The following is an 18567-nucleotide window of genomic DNA, read 5'->3' as shown; positions in this document are numbered from 1 at the left end:
ATTTAAACAACATACTGGGGCATTAGGACCCACATGAGCCACAGGGTGAGCGCCCCCTGCTGGCCCCACTCACACCTCTTCCAGCAGCAGCCTTAGTTTGTCCCAGGAGTCTCCCCTCCAGGTACTGACAGGCTCACACTGCTGGGCTCCAGTGGGCTGCCAGCTGGGAGCTGCAGGGTGACGTGGCTGCTGGCCTGCATGATGTAGCGCTGGATGTTGTAGCAGTGTAGATACGGGTTGGGCTCCAGTGGCCGTTGTCCAGGGTAGCTGTCGTGGTCTTGATGAAAGCTACAGGTGCTGAGGGTCCCCCCTCTGGGCCTGTGACACCTGGGGGTGCTGTTGCCACTGATCATGGTTCTCTCTCTGGTTTCTACCCCAACACGCTTCTCAGGGGTGGTGTTCGCCAGTGTGTCCGGCGGCCTGGGAGAGCTGTCCTTCCTGTCCCTCATGACCTTCTTCCATAGGTACCCCAACCTCTCAGTGCAGTGTTAATGTACTGGAGTGTCCAATCAGTGTGTGTGTATGAACCCCTCTCTCTCTCAGTGCAGTGTTAATGTACTGGAGTGTCCAGTCAGTGTGTCTGTATTAACCCCTCTCTCTCAGTGCAGTGTTAATGTACTGGAGTGTCCAGTCAGTGTGTGTATTAACCCCTCTCTCTCTCAGTGCAGTGTTAATGTACTGGAGTGTCCAATCAGTGTGTCTGTATTAACGCCCCTCTCTCTCAGTGCAGTGTTAATGTACTGGAGTGTCCAGTCAGTGTGTCTGTATTAACGCCCCTCTCTCTCAGTGCAGTGTTAATGTACTGGAGTGTCCAGTCTCAGTGTGTGTTTTCACCCCTCTCTCTCTGTGTGTTTCTCGCGAGACTGAGTGAGTGAGTGGGCGGAGTTTCGGTGGGTTTGATCGTGTGGCGGTGTTTCTTCACTGGTTTTGTGTTTTTCTGTCTTTTGGGGGAAAAGCGGGGTTTATTTTCTCATCATGGCCGGTTCTGGAGGCTCTGATCCTCCTGACCTCTCCTTTGAGAAATTAATTCGACGCCATGGTGTGAAACTCTCCCCTGCGGAGTTCTGTCCCTCTCTGAACTGGCCTCATCACTCTGCTCTCCTCCCCACTGAGAGCTGGTGTGTGGGGAGTGTTCTGGCGCACTATGGCTGCCGTCGCATCATCCAGGTGGGGCTGCACACTGGTGGGGCTGGAGGGGATCCCCATTACCTGTGAAGCGCTTTGAGTGGAGTGTCCAGAAAAGCGCTATGTAAGTGTGAGGAATTATGATTATTAAACCGTCCCAAGTTTTCACTCCAATGTGGGTGACCAGGTGCGGGTGTCCAGAATCAAGGGAGTGTTGGAGAAGGGGTATGAGCAGACCCTCACGGATGAAACCGTCACCGTCCAAGAGCGGACCCCCGGCTCCGAGACCCTCTTACAAACTGCAGGGCCACGCCGCTGACGACACGCAGGGCCCCTTTGACGCAGAAGAGCTACAGCAGGGAAACCGGCCGGCCGAGCGCGTCTCTTTCCGGACCCTGGGCAGACGGCACAATCTGGGGAGGAGTGAGGAAAACAGGGGGAAAGAGGCAGGCAGGGGGCTGGAGGGAAACAGGGGCGTGTCCACGGTGCGCTGGTGTTCGGGGGAGGTGTGTCCGAGGCAAACTGTCCAAGGGAGTCCGAGGTGAATCCATGAGTGTAGGAATAGTCCAAGACCGGGTGATCCATCCTGACAGACGAACAGAGTTACAAGCGGGATCTGGCGGAGGGTCGGGGGAATAAAAGGGGGTCACGGGGCCAGACGCTCCCTCATCCCGGACCCAGAAGAATGAGGGACACCGTGATGAAGCCTGTGCCGCTGAGTCGCTCCTGGGCTTCCGGGTGTCCATCTTCCACAGCTGAGCCCAGATTGGCAGGAACGCCTGGCTTGTATAGCAGGGGGGGCAGGAACCGGAGGCAGGTGCAGGAGATCAACACTAAACTAGGAAGGGCTGGAGCCTCCTTAAGAGGAGGGGCTTACGAGCGTGACAGGTGTTTCTATTAAGGATTCCATTTGCTTGTGGTTCTCTTCCTAAAAGAGGGAACTTGCTTGTGTTTTAGGATGCCTTTGTTGTAAAAGACTTGAGGACAAAATCCTGGCTTTTCTCAGGAGTACAGCCTTGAGATTCCAGTTGGTTGTGACCAGACGACCTCTGAAAACGTCACACTGAACACCAGTGAATCTCAGCTGCAGGAGATACAGGCGGGACTTACTGTATCCAGACTGATTAACTTCTCAGAGGTGTTGACAAGAAAGTGGGTTTCCATCACAGCACAGGAGTACTGCTTTACACAAAAAGTGGTGGGAGTGTGAAACAGGTTCCACAACCCCTTAGAGTAACATGAGATGAGATGATCAGACTAATTAGATTCTAGTAATTATCAGACACGCGGGGTGTTGTCAGTCCCTGTGGAAGGAAGGAGAGCTGCTGCACACAGAGATCCGGGGCTCGCTGTTGCGCTGGGTGGATGGAGATCACAATCACACCCACATGACACTGCCCTGTCCATCTGCTCCTCTAGCGTCTCTCGGGGGAGAGATGGGCTCGTGACTCTCTCAGCGCTCCGCAGGTCTGTGCTGCTCACAGGGGGGTCACTGCGCAGGTGAAGCACGAAGCCCTGGACGTACCCTGCTGGCCCACACGCTGCAGGGCAGAGCCAGACAGCAGGCTGGGCTCACTGGCCTGGAGAGAGAGACACAGCAGGCTGGACTGCTCGCAGTAAGAGCTCACACCCGGACAGTGAAATCCTCTGCACCATGTGGAGCTGTGACACCCCTCTGTCAAAACACAGCTGGAGGAGATCCTGGAGCCAAATAACTCCCAACGATTAAACAGCTGGATGGGCCAGCTGGCCTCCTCTTGTCTGTCACCATCATGCTCTGATCTTCTCATGCTGTGTGAGCGAGTTAGTATTTTATTGTTTTGATTATTGGGAACACAAACAACTGGATTGATTTCACCTGAGCAGCTACTGACATCGACGTTTATTAAAAAACTTCTTTCTGTCAGTCCAAAATGACACAGTAAGTCACATCTCTTACAACACCACACCTTCCCCAAACAACAACCACCAAAGCCGTTTCATAACTGCAGTTCTAAACCACACCCCCTGACAACCCTAATCATACCCCTAACAACCACACCCCCTAATACTCACACCCCTGCAGCTCTGTGCAGATCCAGGAAGTGAAACTCAGAGATCAGTTTCGTTTCACTAGAAACAGCCTCACTGCAGCTCTGTCTCTACTGCTCCTCTCTGTGCAGTTTTTACTTGTCAGAAAAATGGCAGAAGGCACTTTTCCTTTTTCTCAGGACCAGTTCAGCTGCTCAGTGTGTCTGGATTTGCTGAAGGATCCAGTGGCTCTGCTCTGTGGACACAGTTACTGTATGGGCTGTATTAAGAACTGCTGGGATCAGGAAGATCAGACTGGGATCTACAGCTGCCCCCAGTGCAGACAGACCTTCACCCCAAGACCTGATCTTCACAGAAACACCATCCTGGCTGAAGTGGTGGAGAAACTGAAGGAGACAGGGCTCAGTGGCCCTCCTCCTGCTCACAGTCCTGCTGGCCCTGGAGATGTGCTGTGTGATGTCTGCACTGGGAGACAGAGGGGAGCTGTGAAATCCTGTCTGGTGTGTCTGGCCTCTTACTGTCAGACTCACCTCCAGCCTCACTATGAATCTCCTGCTTTCAAGAGACACAAGCTGGTTGAGGCCACAGGACAACTGCAGGAGAAGATCTGCTCCACTCATGACAAACTGCTGGAGGTCTATTGCCGTACTGACCAGAAGTGTGTTTGTTATCTTTGTGTAATGGATGAACACAGAGGCCATGATACTGTCTCAGCTGCAGCAGGAAGGACAGAGAAACAGGTGAGGACTTTGTGTCTGTTCATAAAGTGTCTAGTACAAGATGAAAAAAGGATATTTAGGATATTTGGTGCTTTAAGTGATCTCTGGACTGTATTTACTGTATCTGTAATGCTGGATCTCCACTGCTGAGTCCTGCTCATGTACTCAGCTGTGATCCACACTGGTTGTGTCTCTGAAGTGTCTCCTGTTCTTCTGTCTGTTGTTCATGATCTCCTCCTCCTCTCCTTCACTGTTTCCCTCTTTACTGTCCTCATGAAGCACCAGTGAACCTGTACAACTGCACACAGCACACTCAACACTTCTAGAACAGACTGCACCCTCATTAATGCACACCACACTCAACACCTCTAGAACAGACTGCACCCTCATTAATGCACAGCATACTCAACACCTCTAGAACAGACTGCACCCTCATTAATGAAGTCCTGCTTTAATTTCAGCACAATAGTATTATTATTTATAATAATAAACTCTATATTTATATGATAGATTTAAAATGGCTTCTCAAAGCACTTTACAGAACACAAACGGTAGAAGGTAGAAGGGGGTTTTGGAAAACAGTATAAAAGCAAAGAAGCAGAAACAGACCCAGTTAAATTAAAACCCTTCTGAAACAGAAGATTTTGAGTCTGGATTTGAAAGAGCTCAGGGAAGGTGACTCTATGACATCCATAGGGATAGAATTCCAGAGCTCTGGGCTGCAGCAGGAGAAGCCCTGTCACCCAGAGTGCTGGTTTGGGGGACAGACAGGAGACCAGAATTAGAAGAGTGAAGGTTGTGAGGTGGGGAGTAGGATGATAGTAACTCTAAAAGGTACTGAGGTGACGAGCCATGCAGAGACTTTTAGGGGATCATGAGGACTTGGAAGTCAACATGAAACCTGATAGGAAGCCAGTGCAGGGACTTCATGACAGGAGTAATGTGATCACTTGCACTAGACCTGGTCAGAATTCTGGCTGTCATATTCTGGACATACTGAAGTTTGTTCACTGTGGGTTTAGATACCCCAGCGTGTGGAGTGTTACAGTAGTCAATATGAGTAAAGATGAAGGAGTTGACCAGCTTTTCAGCAACAATTAGATATAACATAGGACGCAGCCTGGCAGTATTTCTGAGGTGGAAGAATGATGTTTTGATAATTTGTTGAATATGTCATCCTGGATCAGATACCACCCCCAAGTTCTTCAATTTTGACTGTGACTCCAGTACAGTGTCATCCACAGATAAGGATACTGCATTGGTGTGCCAAGAAGCATGACTTCTGTCTTGTCGCAGTTTAAATGAAGGAAATTGTGAGTCATCCATGTGTTTATGTCAGAGAAGCAATTAGAGCAGAGACATGTCAGTGTCAGTTTAGTATGGACAGACTGTACTGTAGATTTGAGTATCATCAGAACTCATACATGCTGAAGGGTAGGGGCCCAATGTCAACCCTTGAGGAAGACCAAACTTAATGAGTCCAATTTCAGAGCTACAATCGCCGAGAGAGACAGAGTGAAAGTGATCAGTGAGGTAAGACTGGAACCATTGAAGAGCAGTGTCAGAAACTCCAAACACAGTCTCAAGACAAGAAAGTGAGAGGTCATGGCTGACAGTGTTGAAAACAGCACTGAGCTCAGTAAGAATGAGGACAGAAAGAGAACGAGAATCAGAAGCCGTTAGAAGATCGTTTGTGACATTGACCAGGGCACTTTCTGTGCTGTGAGGTTGTCTGAAACCATATTGGAGTTCAAAGAGGATTATATACCTGAAATCTAACAGCACACTGTAAACTTTCTGCATGAAAAGGTAATGAAAGGGTATGAAAGTTGGAGAGAGGGTGAAAGTTGTTCAGGCTGTCCAGAGCCATGATTCTCTTTCTCACACAGGGGTAACAGCAGCAGTTGTGAAGCCACTGGTACCACATCAGTGCTCAAGGATTCATTTATTATACTGAGGACTATGGGGCAGAAAGCAGAGAAACAGGATTGAAATAAAGTGCTGGGAAGGGGATCTAATAGGCAGGTGATGGATCTCAGACACATAAACCAGTTAACTGTGGTATAATACCTTCACCTGCTTTATTCAATATAAGACTCACGCTGGACTCTGCTGGAGTCAATCTGACACAGAACATGTTTCCTTTTGTCCTCTGAAATGATCTGAATTTTCCCAGAAGCAGTCAGGATGTGAGATGTGGTCGGACACAGGGTCTGCCTGGTCCAGAACCTCATCCAGCGGTCAAGCACGTCAGCCACAGGGTCTCCTCTGACCATTCAGAGAAACTAGTGGCAACAAGGCTCATCAGCACTGCTGTAGTCCTCTGTTTTGAGATGCCGAGAGCAGTCAGGACACTAGTGTATATTGAGATGAATGAAATCTGAAATCTCTAGATTATGAAGGAACAGGTAATAGGTTTATTCTTCTTCAGGTGTGAGAAGGCTCCACAGCCGAAACGTTGTGTTTTCTTTCTTCTTTTTTTCAGTATGGAATAAACCTATTGCTTGTTCCTTTGCAGCCTACGCATGCTGACGCAGCTCCCCACCTGAACTATCTCTAGATGATGTTTTATAGATCATTTGAAACACAATTACAGTCTCTGTGATGTGATTCTCTTACAGCAGAAATGTCCTGTGTGTCTCTGTTTCTCCACAGAAGCAGCTGGGGGAGACACAGACACAAACCCAGCAGAGACTCCAGGAGAGAGAGAAGAAGCTGCAGGAGCTGAGACAGGTTGTGGAGTCACTCAAAGTGGGTATTCACCAGATGAGTGGACACACAGACACACAAACACACATTTCCACAGCTGGACACTGAACAGTACCCTTTGGAAACAAAGCATACAGCATAATGAGTGTTTTCCTGTGCAATAATCCACTGTGTGTCTCCTCCCTCAGAGCTCTGCACGCACAGCAGTACAGGACACTGACAGGATCTTTACTGAGCTGATCCGCTCCATTGAGAGAACACGCTCTGAGGTCACACAGCTGATCAGAGCTCAAGAGAGGGTTGCAGTGAGTCAAGCTGAAGGACTTCTAGAACGACTGGAGAAGGAAATCGCTGAGCTGAAAAGGAGAGACTCTGAGCTGAACCAGCTCTCACACACAGAGGATCACATCCATTTCCTCCAGGTAACATCACTGCTCTGTGACTCTGCAGTACAGAAGGGTGTTTCTCACACAGAGCTGCTCCTGGCTTCTCCTCAGGAATGTGTGCTGTGTTTGACTGGAAACTCATCTTTCTCTTCCCTGCTGCAGAATTTCCAGTCTGTCTGTGTCCCTCCTGGAGCTGGAGACTCACCCAGCATCCCTCTTCGTCCACACATCTCTCCTGAGGCAGTGAGGAGAGCTGTCTCTGGAATGAAAGAGCGACTGGAGGATCTCTGCAAGAAGGAATCAAGAAAGATTTCCACAACAGGTTAGTAGAGAAACACACTGATGTCTTTCTGGATAGCTTATATATTTCCTGTTTTTCTCTTATATTGTCAATGAATTTTTTGTGCAGTGACTGTATTTATCAGAGCAGCTTATCAGTCAATGATTCAAATTCTAGGTAAAATGTCTTAAAATCTCCAGTCTCACAAATCTTTATGACAGTAAGTGAGTTGTTATATTGTGCTGTATATAGTTTAACAGGAACGTTTTAATAGGGGCTACAGTCCCAGTCCAGTAGAACATGTTATTCCTGTTACTCTGTTACTGCAGCCCTGATGAGACATTTCTCTGTGTGTCTCCCCAGTGACTGAAGTCTACAGTCTGCTGACTCCAGAGCCCGGGTCCATAGCACAGCTTTTACACTGTGAGTCTGTTTTCACAACAGTTCCCCTCTGAAATATACCTGGAGCTCAAACACACAGCAGGAACAGTGATACAGAAATTGATACACACACTGATTCACACTCTGATACATGCTGATACACGTCTGAATTCAGAAAGTCAAGCTTGCAGACAGTCACTCTGTGTGGATCAGAGACACACTGTGTCAAACACACAGATGGACACAGAAGTTCCAGTGGGTGTAGTTTATTTAAGAAAATGTACTTTATTACAATAATGTGCAGTGCACAGTGCTTACAGAGAATACAATTCTGACAACAACTCTTCTACAGAATTTAAATCGTCTCAAAAGGAGTGATTGTCCATGATCAATCATTCTATTTTGCAAGTGGTCAGTGAGGCTGGTTCACACAATAAGAGCCCCTCCAAGCCTCCTGGGTGTTACCACTGGCTGCAGTCCTGGCTCTGAAACTGCGATTGTCCATTTCTCAACAGGAGCACTAAGGAACAGGTTTTTCTGGGTTTTCTTCAGTCCTCAGTCCTGTCCAGTGCTCTGATGAAACAGTTCAGCAGTTCAGGAGTTGTATAGAAACCAATGCTCTCAGGCAGCGGATGTGGGGCGACCTGGTGCTAGGGGGGTCTCAGACCATCCGAACGTCAATGCTGAGCCAAGGGGAATGAGAGACCCGGAAATATATATCCCCAGAGAGAGAGACACCGGAAGGACAGCAAAGCACAGGAAACTAGGGACAGGACAGAGTAGGAGCCCCCTTCTGGCTGCAGAGGCCATGACAGTACCCCCTCCCCTTCATGGGCGGCTCCTGACGCCCATACAAATAAGTGAGCTGCACAGCACTGGGGGGAGGAAAAACCTCATTTAACTGAAAGGAAACCTCCGGGAGTCCACGGCTGAGAGCTACCCCCTCCTCCAGGGTAGAAACCTTTATTGGGTAGAGGAAGGGGGGGCCGGTTTAGTGCTCCGGAGACATAAAACAAAAAAAGACAAGTAAACAAGCACAAGCAACGACAGAAATAAACCTGGGAGACCAGGGTAACAAACCACAATAAACAGATAGGAACCAAGAGTTCTACAACACAGGGGACAGGGGGACCAGAGAGAAGGGGAAACCAGGAAGTGATAAAAGCAAAACACCAGGCAGAAACAAACAAAAGGACAAAAACCTGGGAAAAATACCGCAGACTGGGCAATAGGCACATTCAACATTCTATCACTGATATCGGAGTGGACAACCCGAGGAAAGCCAGGCACACGGCCCGCTCACAGGCACAGGAGTCGGAAAAAGAATCTCGCGATTAGAATAGGAGAGCTGAGAGAAAAAAAAAGCCCAGAGGAAAAAAAACTGCGGAAAAACAAAGAAGCGCCGCTCGCAGGGTCAGTAGGAGGCTCAGCGTTCTGTCACGGATATCGGAAGGGACAAATCGTGGAGAGGCAGGAGAGTGAAAAAGACCCTATGCGTAGTGGTGGAACAGGGGTTAGCCTGGGCTCAGCTGTTCAGGAGTCGTATAGAAACCAATGTCCTCAGGCAGCGGACGTGGGGCGACCTGGTGCTGGGCGGGTCTCAGGACATCCGAACGTTAATGCTGAGCGAAGGGGAATGAGAGACCTGGACATATATATCCCCAGAGACAGAGACACCAGAAGGACAGCAAAGCACAAGAAACTGGGGACAGGACAGAGTAGGAGAGCCCTTTGGCTGCAGAGGGCATGACACCTCTCTGGTCACCAGCTCTGGTGCACAGTCATCCAGCTGAGGGCCTTCAGCTTGTTGTCTAGTCCTCTGGGTTGAGTCTTTACCCAGGTCTCCCATGGGATCGTCAGCCCCTCCCCGGTGACCTGTAGGATCATCTGTCTCTCCCTGGTGAATAGTTCCTCCTTCCTCTTCCTTGTATAGTGCCTTTTGTTGGTGCAGAGCTCTGGCTGTCTCATGGCCTCATACCTCCTAGTAGGTCTCCGGTCAGTTTTATGCTTTAGGACTAGTGTTTGACACCGGATCAGATGCTTCACTGGGAGGGAGAACCACAGCCTGACAAAGTACTGAGAATTGTGACTGATGGGGTCCAGCCCCTAGTGACAGAGGTTGCAGAAGAAGATGCAGTGGAGTTTCAGGGGGAAATTCGGCACATCTCTCCCCCTTCCTCATTGTCTGGCACATCTGGTTCCTTGTGATGTACTCGTACCTGTTCCACCATCCCTTGCAGCGCTTGTCTGAGTCTGTCTGACAGAGGGTACACCACGACCAGGTCAGCTAAAGCCAGCAGGGTGTCTGCCTTCAGCACCCTCACTTTCCCCATGAGAGTCAGCGAGCGAGTCTTCCACAGGCCCAGTTACACGTTGACCTTGACGGTCCTCTCTGTCCAGTTTATGTTCTTGTTGTCCTGGCTCTGGAATGAAACCACCAGTATCATTAGGGGCTCCATGCAAAGCTTGAGACCTTCTGGCGGCATATTCCTGTCCCTCCAGGGTCCAAAGAGCTTGCCCTAACTCTTTCTGTTTATTAGCCTCAAGCCTGAAGCCCTGCAGTACTGCTCCCTAACCTGCAGCCCACTCTGCAACCCCCTGTCTGAAATCAGGAACAGCGTCATGTGTACTGGGAGATCTTGAGGACTTCCCCTGTGCCTCTGCCTACAGCTCTGTAATGAGAACATAGAGAAGAGGTGAAAGAGGACACTCTTGTCCTACTCCAGATTCCTGGGGGATTTAATCCCAAAGATGTCTTTTCATGTTGACCCTACTGCCCACTTCAGAGTACAGTATCTCTGTCCAGCAGCTGAAACTTTCTCAGAATCTGAAGTGCTCCAGCCCTCTGAACAGATAGCTGTGGTTTACTGTGTCGAAGGCTTTCTCCTGGTCCAGGCTCACCACCATCATGAGCAAGTTCTGGTCCTCGGCCCAGGTGATGGCATCTCTGGTGAGCTGGAGGTTCCAGTTGACTTATCACCCTCCCACCCCACATATCTGGACGCTGCTGATGAAGTGGGGCAGGGTGGTCCTCAATCTAATGGCCAGTAGCTTGGACACGATCTTGATGTCCATGCAGAGCATCTTTTGAACCCCTCCTGAAGTGCTGAGAGATGACACCTTCCCTCATCCTGTGTCCAAGCTTTTTGCTGATGGAAGAGCTCTTGTTCCACCTCCACCAGGTCTGCCACTGGGGTGTCCCAGAAGCAGGTGTAGAATTCCTTGGGAAGTCCGTCTTGCCACAGCCCTTTGCCATTCTCCATCTGTCAGAATGTGTCAGAGTCTGAGACCCTGGATTTGTGAATAACTGGAATATTCAGGAGCAGAGCCAGTCTCACAATAATGATGGTATGATGACAGTGCTCTTCCCCTGCAGCTTCACAGACACACAGCCTCTTGTGAGCGGCAGCAGTGTGACTCTGGTACAGGGGCTCCTCTGGGGCCTGTAGGCCTCTCTCTGGTCTGAGAAATGGCTGCTTCTCTTCACACATCAACCAGGTTGATGGGTCAGCAGGAAGAAACAGTCAGGACTTGATCTGTCTGAACAAACAGAGCGATAGGAAAACCCAACATCATTTGTTCTTGATATCATGCCAAAATAAGAATGTCTTAGGTTATTTTTGGTCAGTCACTAAATCTTTAAGCACAAAAACCTCAAACATTTTTAGACTACAGTCTGCAGACATCAAATACACTTGAACTGGGAATTACACAGTAAAATGCAGGAGAGGTATAAGTTGAAGGGGGAAGAAACAGTATTTCTGTGTATTTTGCGCAGATGAATGTGAAGAGATAGGGGAATGACAGAGAAAAAGAAAAAGAATTCCGGACGACACACAACCCGTTACACAGTTTGTCCATTGCTGGCTTGCTGTTTACTGTGACCAACAGTAACAGGAAGCCAACAGCAGGTATAAGTCATCGTAAATGTATTCTGTTCAGTGTTGAAGTGTTGAAAGAGTGAGCAAACATTCTGTACAGGACATGTTTCTGCAGTTTCACATCAAGAAGAACAGATGTTTGGAAAGCTGTGTCAATTCTACTTGTCACAGAAATGGTAAAAATGACACACGTTTAAGATCAAGATCTCTTTATTTGTCATATACAATCTCTTGCATTAGGAATTCATCTTTTCACATACCCCAGCTTGCTCTCCATGAGACACAGACACACAGACAGAGAGAAGCTTGGGGTCACAGTACAGCCTGTTTTCCTCAGAGCAGCTCAGACATGTCAGAGTCAGGTGCTCATGGTTAGTTTAAGAGGGGTATTTACTGGGGCTGTAGGGCTCCTCTTACTGGCCAGGGGTAATAAGTTTGGCGTCTTTCTCTTCAGCCCAGCTGGTGTTCTCACATGGTCCTGGTCATTAAGAGACCCAGTGGTGTGTTTCACTAAGAATGACACTGGAGTGTCAATATTATTTCACTAGTCCCACCAGAGTGAGTGTGAGAGAGGTTTAAAAAGAAAGGGGAGCAGAAACCTGTTTAAAAACATAATGGAAGAGATTCTATTAAAAAATAAACAAGGAAACGGAATACTGGAAGTAACAAATGAGGTTTAATTCTATGAAATGCATGAAGACTTCAAAGGTGAAATGTTGCATATTTTGCTGTCTTACATTACTTTGCAGCATAGAATTAGCTTCTTCTTTTTCTTTTGCAACCTGCAACAGCTTATACAGCTCTCCCACTCTACACAAATAAGTAGAAGATTATGTTTTAAATATTTGACATATTTCCCACACCATAAACCTATTCACTTTCCTTAAACTCTATGATTTAGACCATTGTGAACTAGAAATATAACCCGAGGAGATTTTTCTCATCATAAATAGTAGCTTGCATCTTGTTTTACATTCAGGTTTTTCTGAAATATTCTGTGTTTGGGATAGCAGATATTTTAATGTATACAAATTAGGTACAATTACCATTTTTTGTAAGATACTATATATCATTTATTTATATTCTACACATGTGTACGATGGATGAGGTTGTCTGAGATGTCTTGATGAATGCATGAGCCATACACAAAAACACAGGAGCGCACTGTCTGTGTGTCAGTCTTCCTGGATCAGCCCTGGTGTGGACATGTGCTCACCATCGAGTGTAACTGGTCATCTCTCACTGTCCAGCTGATGTCCAGAGATCAGGCAGTGTGACCAGTGAGCAGGACATCACTGTATCTCAGTCAGTGATACTGGTCACTGTGGGGACGGGTCACTCAGGCTGTGTGAGAATTGCCAACACTTTCACTCATCTGACTGAACAATTAACAGTTTTCAGTATCAATGATTGGTCTTTAAATTTGAAATATTCCTCACTGTTGTTAACAGCAGACTGTGTTTATTTCTTATGTCTCTCAATGGCTCAAGGACCAGACTCCAGGGTGTCCTGTGATGTGTCTGTGTGTCTTATTGCCTTGTGCTGCTCAGTCTTATTGAGTGAGACTCCAGTCTTACAGCCACTGCTGCTCACACTCACTGACACTCTGATCCACACTGCAGTGGAGACTGGGGATCCTGAAATGGACTGACTGCAGACTGTTGTATAAACTCTGGTATAATAACAGGTAAGAAGCAATAAAGGTCTTTAATACAATAAAGATCTACTCTCTCTCTGCAGATGCTGTGAAGGGAGCTCCTATCCCTAAATCACGTATGTACACTGTGTGAAACTCTGCTATCTGACAGCACTGACTGTACTGACATCTTATTACCAGAGTGTGACTGTGATTCACAGTGTCTGTGTCTCTGTGTTCCAGTGTGAGACTGTGATTAACAGTGTCTGTGTCTCTGTGTTCCAGTGTGTGGCTGTGATTAACAGTGTCTGTATCTCTGTGTTCCAGTGTGTGACTGTGATTAACAGTGTCTGTATCTCTGTGTTCCAGTGTGTAACTGTGATTAACAGTGTCTGTATCTCTGTGTTCCAGTGTGTGACTGTGATTAACAGTGTCTGTATCTCTGTGTTCCAGTGTGTAACTGTGATTAACAGTGTCTGTATCTCTGTGTTCCAGTGTGTGTCACTGTGATTAACAGTGCCTGTATCTCTGTGTTCCAGTGTGTGTCTGTGATTAACAGTGTCTGTATCTCTGTGTTCCAGTGTGTGGCTGTGATTAACAGTGTCTGTATCTCTGTGTTCCAGTGTGTGACTGTGATTCACAGTGTCTGTATCTCTGTGTTCCAATGTGTGACTGTGATTAACAGTGTCTGTATCTCTGTGTTCCAGTGTGTGGCTGTGAATAACAGTGTCTGTATCTCTGTGTTTCAGAATGGCAGTGGATCTGCAGTGCTGCAGGTAGGTCTGTTTCCTCTTGATGACACAGGGGCTGTTTTAAGCCCTCGTGTCAGAGGTTATTGAATACACTCTCAGACGATCTCTTTAGTGTTAATTGGTTGTTCCTGTTAGGTAAATAGAAGATGTATTTCAGTGTCACGTCTGTAATGTAGTACATGAAATCCTATTGGGATCCTTAAGAGATCTTCACCTAGTGGCCAGCAGAAAGTTCTTCCAGAGGGGCTGAAGGTGTTCCAAAACTCATTCTACCCAAAGGCCATGTCCTGTGAGCTCTGCTCACTCCTTTGTCAGTATCACTCCTTCGTGAGGGTCTTCATGCTGAATTTTGCAGAGCCTGTGACCCTGGATTTTGAGAATAAATGTGAAATATCAGGAGGAATCAGGAGCAGAGCCAGTAAAAGTCAGCTGTCCAAATCCTAGGGTACATGACCGTGCAGTGTATAAATGGGGAGTGAAGGCAGGTCTGGTCAGGATTGCCTGAAGACAGAAGAGAAGCACTGTCTCTCTTAAAGGGCTTTAAAGCTGTTGCTAAATCCTTGGAAGTAGGGTGAGGTTTTTTTTTGCAATATAAGGATTTTTTTTGTGTTTTTCTCCTTGGTAAGGATTGTTTTTCTTTTTGTACTGTTTGTGGCCTTATTCATCTTGTTTGGTGTTTCTTCCCTCTTTTGCATTGCTTTTCCAGGGAAACTGTAGCTACACCTTGTCTTTTTCCCACTGTGCTGCGCTAGGAAATCAGACCCTTCCCACTGCGCTCCCTGAGGCTGTGATTGATCTGGGGAATAAACCTGAGAGCTGTGAGCTCTATTGAGAAAGGCTGCAGTGATGTGGATTCAGTAAGAGACTCAGTGGAGTGTTGGTCTCAGAATAGATCAATCATTTCAACATCAGCTCATTAATCACTACTGTCAGTAGAGATTGGGGTTTTTACCTCAGATTTGGGTGTTTCTTTACAGGGCAGGGGGAGTAAATTTAGCTTCTGTGTTTCCATATCAGACAGGTCTTTATCTCCTTAGTGTGACACAGTGACTGTGTGTCTAAGAATCTATGTGTGAAAAAAACTACTATAACAGTTGGGGATATGAAATTTGAATTGAGGGACTATTCCTAGGCCAAGAGTAATATAATAAATAATGTATTTCCTGCCAAAATAAGAAGTTCAGTTACTCATGTCAGCACTGTGAAAGGAAGGGGCAGTAGAGTATTGAGCTGAGAATTGCCCTCTTCTCAGGACAGGGGGTAATTAATTCTGATCTCTCTTTACTGACAGTGTTTCAATGACATGAAGTCAGTCAGTGTCTCTGTGGCCTGTTTTCCTCAGAGCAGCTCAGGCATGTCAGAGTCAGGTGCTCATGGTTAGTTTAAGAGGGGTATTTACTGGGGCTGCAGGGCTCCTCTTACTGGCCAGGGGTAATAACTTTGGGGTCTTTCTCTTCTGCCCAGCTGGTGTTCTCACTTGGTCCTGGTCATTAAGAGACCCAGTGGTGTGTTTCACTAAGAATGACACTGGAGTGTCAATATTATTTCACTAGTCCCACCAGAGTGAGTGTGTATTGAGGTGTTTGCCTGCGATATTGGGGACCTCGTTTCAAACAGGAGTGATCTAGAGGGTGTCTGTGTTTCCAGACTGATAGACTCTCCTGTGGAGTAAGTCAGTGTTTGACACTGTGTCCTGTTCTACACAGAATAAGTGTGAAATATCAGTGGAAGATGTTGTCATGATGGCTTCAGAGTTGCAGTGTCCAGAAGAGGGCGACCTCTCTCATCACTGAAATAAAGGCGCTCTGAGCCCAGAAATGAATTCAGGTATTAATAATAATTGCTTACACTTATATAGCGCTTTACAGGTATAGGGGACTCCCCTCCGCCACCACCAGTGTGTAGCCCCACCTGGATGATGCGACTGCAGCCATAGTGTGCCAGAACACTCCCCACACATCAGCTCTCATTGGGAAGGAGAGCAGAGTGATGAAGCCAGTTCAGAGAGGGGGGTTATTAGGAGGCCATGATGGGTAAAAGCCAGGGGGAAATTTGGCCAGGTCACCAGGGTTAAACCCCTACTCCTTTCAAGAAACACCCTGGGATTTTTAATGACCACACAGGACCTTGGTTTTAATTCTCATCCACAGGACAGCGCCTGTTTACAGTATCATGTCCCCATCGCTATACTGGGGAATTAGGACCCACATAGACTGCAGGGTGAGCACCCCCTGTTGGCCCCACTCACACCTTCTCCAGCAGCAGCCTTAGTTTTTTCCAGGAGGTCTCCCATCCAGGTACTGACCAGGCTCACACCTGCTGAGCTGCAGTGGGCTGCCAGTTGTGAGTTGCAGAGTGATATGGCTGCTGGTGTTTTTATAAATTCATGTAGGTGACTGTGTCAGCCTTTCTACGCTCCAGGAGTCATAAAATAAGAGCTGATAAGAATATCTTTGATCTTCACTAGATTGACAGGCAGACAGGCAAAGGGGAGTCTTTACTCAGTATTAAGTATTAATAGTTTACACTGAAGTATTAAGTATGAGGAGAGTATTAAGTCAATATTCATTAGTCATGCGAATAAAGCTTCTTAAATCGATTAAAACCCCCATTCGCTCTGGGCATGTATAAGCCCCGCCCCCGTCTGTCAGTGGTCAGAGCTCACTGATTGACAGCTGGTGTCTCCTATCAGAGAGGCGGACATTGAGCGCGAGCAGTCTGAAGTCAGTATGAGCGCCTCTGTTTCTCTCGTCTTTCTCTCCGGGTTTCTGGATGTGTTATTTCTGCTTTAAATTGAACACTTTGGATATTTCTTCGCATTTTCAAAGTAAGTGTTAAGGCTTTCTTATATTTCAGCAAGGTTTTGCTTTTTCCATTATATTTTTTTCCTGTAAAAACGAGCACTACACAGTCTTTGAATTCAGCACTTTTTTATTCTGCGTCGTCAGGAAAATGGTCTCAGAGAAGATGAACGAGCTGCTGAACTGGGATTTGAAATAAACCGGTTTAACAGACAGGCTGTCCAGTTTCTTACAGTATACAGGTCGTTGTGGTGGGTTGTGAAGTGTTTGAAAGCGAGTGGTCGGGCTGTAGTTTCTCCTGCAGTCCGGTCGGTCCTGTGTTTATTAATAATGTAATTTAAAAAATAAAGTTTCATCGCTGTGAAAACAAGTGTTTAATGTTTGTATTTAGAGGATATTGGGATCACTCCCATGTGTAACACTAGTGAAACAGTGAAGAAGATGTCGTTTCTCTGGAAGGGAAGAGCAGTCATTAGGAATTGACTGGTGTTTCTCTCTCGGTGTGTTTGGGGACAAAGACATTTCACAGTCTGATGGAGTTGAGTTGGACTGTGATCGGCAGGAGCCTGTTGTGATGTTTGTGTTTTATTCCCCAGCTGCTGTGACTCTGGACCCTGATACAGCTTACTGTCGGCTCAGCCTGTCTGAGGATGGGAAGAGAGTGAGATGGGGACAGAGGAAGAGTCTCTCTGACAATCCTCACAGGTTTGATTACTGGTCCTGTGTTGTGAGCAGGGAGGCCTTCACCTCAGGGAGACACTACTGGGAGGTGGAGGTGAATTGATACTGGAGAATAGGAGTGACCAGAGAGTCTGCAGAGAGGAAAGGGGGGTTCAGCTTCTCTCCCCAGCAGGGTTACTGGTGTCTGGAGTCTAACTCTTACTGGTCTTGTTTCTCTGCTCTCACTGACCCTGAGACTCGTCTCCCCCTCAGTCTGTGGCCCAGGAAGCTGGGGGTGTGTGTGGATATTGAGGAGAGGAAGGTCTCCTTTTACACAGTGGAGTCCAGAGCTCATGTCTACACTTTCACTGACATGGTCTTCCCTCAGGGGGAGAAGATCTATCCTGTCTTCGGTACTGAGGATTCAAATAAAGACCTTGAGCTGCTGCCTGCTGTCAGTGTGGAGATTAAACCCGTCACTGACTCATGAACACAGGCTGACTCTCTCCCAGCTCTCTGGCCACTGCTCACACTGGGAGACGGGTTTACTGACGGGCAGTGAGGTGAGGTCAGAAATATAGTAGTAATTGTAGAAATGATGATGTTGTGTCATGTTTAAATTTTTTATTTACTATAAAACATTTAAACGGGGAAAAATAGCATGTACGAGAGAGGGCGAGATAACGCGCTACCAGCCTGCTGTACTCCTGACTTGTAAATATCTCTGGAAACCCCGCTGTGTTTTTTTTCTAATTTTTGAGAAAATAAACTTTTAAAAATGAAATCCCGTGTGAGTCTCTCCTGCGCGCACCGGTGACTGTGAAGCTGCCAGAACGGGGAGGGACCCGCTGACGTCACCACAGCCAGGAGGAACAGGGACTGTGACGCAGACAGGAAGTGGCTCAGGGTGGTTATGGGAGTTGTAGTTCAGGTGGGTAGCTGCGTCAGCAAGCGTAGGCTGCAAAGGAACAAGTAATAGGTTTATTCCATGCTGAAAAAAAGAAGAAAGAGAACACAACGTTTCGGCCGTGGAGCCTTCTTCAGGTGTGAGAGAGACAGGGCAGTAGGCAAAGGTAAAGTAGCGGGAGAACAAAGGTTGGGAGGGAGGAGGAGTGAGAGGCGGGAGCAGGGGACAGAAAGAGAGGCCAATCAAGAGGTGTGAAGTCAGAATGGGTGCAGAGAGGTGTGGAATGAAACTTCCAATGA

At 47.3% G+C, this 18567-nt stretch overlaps 1 protein-coding gene across 3 annotated transcripts; it reads left to right on the top strand.

Annotated features, from left to right (window-relative positions):
- The first annotated feature begins 3015 nt into the window (after nt 1–3015).
- On the top strand, nt 3016–18145 carry LOC138238059 (E3 ubiquitin/ISG15 ligase TRIM25-like). 3 transcript variants are annotated; one of them, XM_069187909.1, is made up of 8 exons: nt 3016–3896; nt 6531–6626; nt 6773–7006; nt 7133–7292; nt 7614–7673; nt 13253–13285; nt 13898–13924; nt 17298–18145. In XM_069187909.1, exons 1-8 carry the CDS (start codon nt 3306–3308, stop codon nt 17483–17485), a joined length of 1389 nt encoding a protein of 462 aa, XP_069044010.1. In that variant the 5' UTR covers nt 3016–3305; the 3' UTR covers nt 17486–18145. The 3 variants fall into 3 exon arrangements, with proteins under 3 accessions (XP_069044010.1, XP_069044011.1, XP_069044012.1); XM_069187910.1 differs by lacking the exon at nt 17298–18145 and adding an exon at nt 15607–16935; XM_069187911.1 differs by lacking the exons at nt 13253–13285; nt 13898–13924; nt 17298–18145 and adding an exon at nt 15607–16935 and having other exon boundaries at nt 3017–3896.
- The last annotated feature ends 422 nt before the right edge of the window (nt 18146–18567 follow it).

Source organism: Lepisosteus oculatus, chromosome 4, assembly GCF_040954835.1.
Source record: "Lepisosteus oculatus isolate fLepOcu1 chromosome 4, fLepOcu1.hap2, whole genome shotgun sequence".
In the NCBI taxonomy this organism is placed as follows: Eukaryota; Metazoa; Chordata; class Actinopteri; order Semionotiformes; family Lepisosteidae; genus Lepisosteus; species Lepisosteus oculatus.
This window is presented reverse-complemented; position numbering and strand designations above follow the sequence as displayed.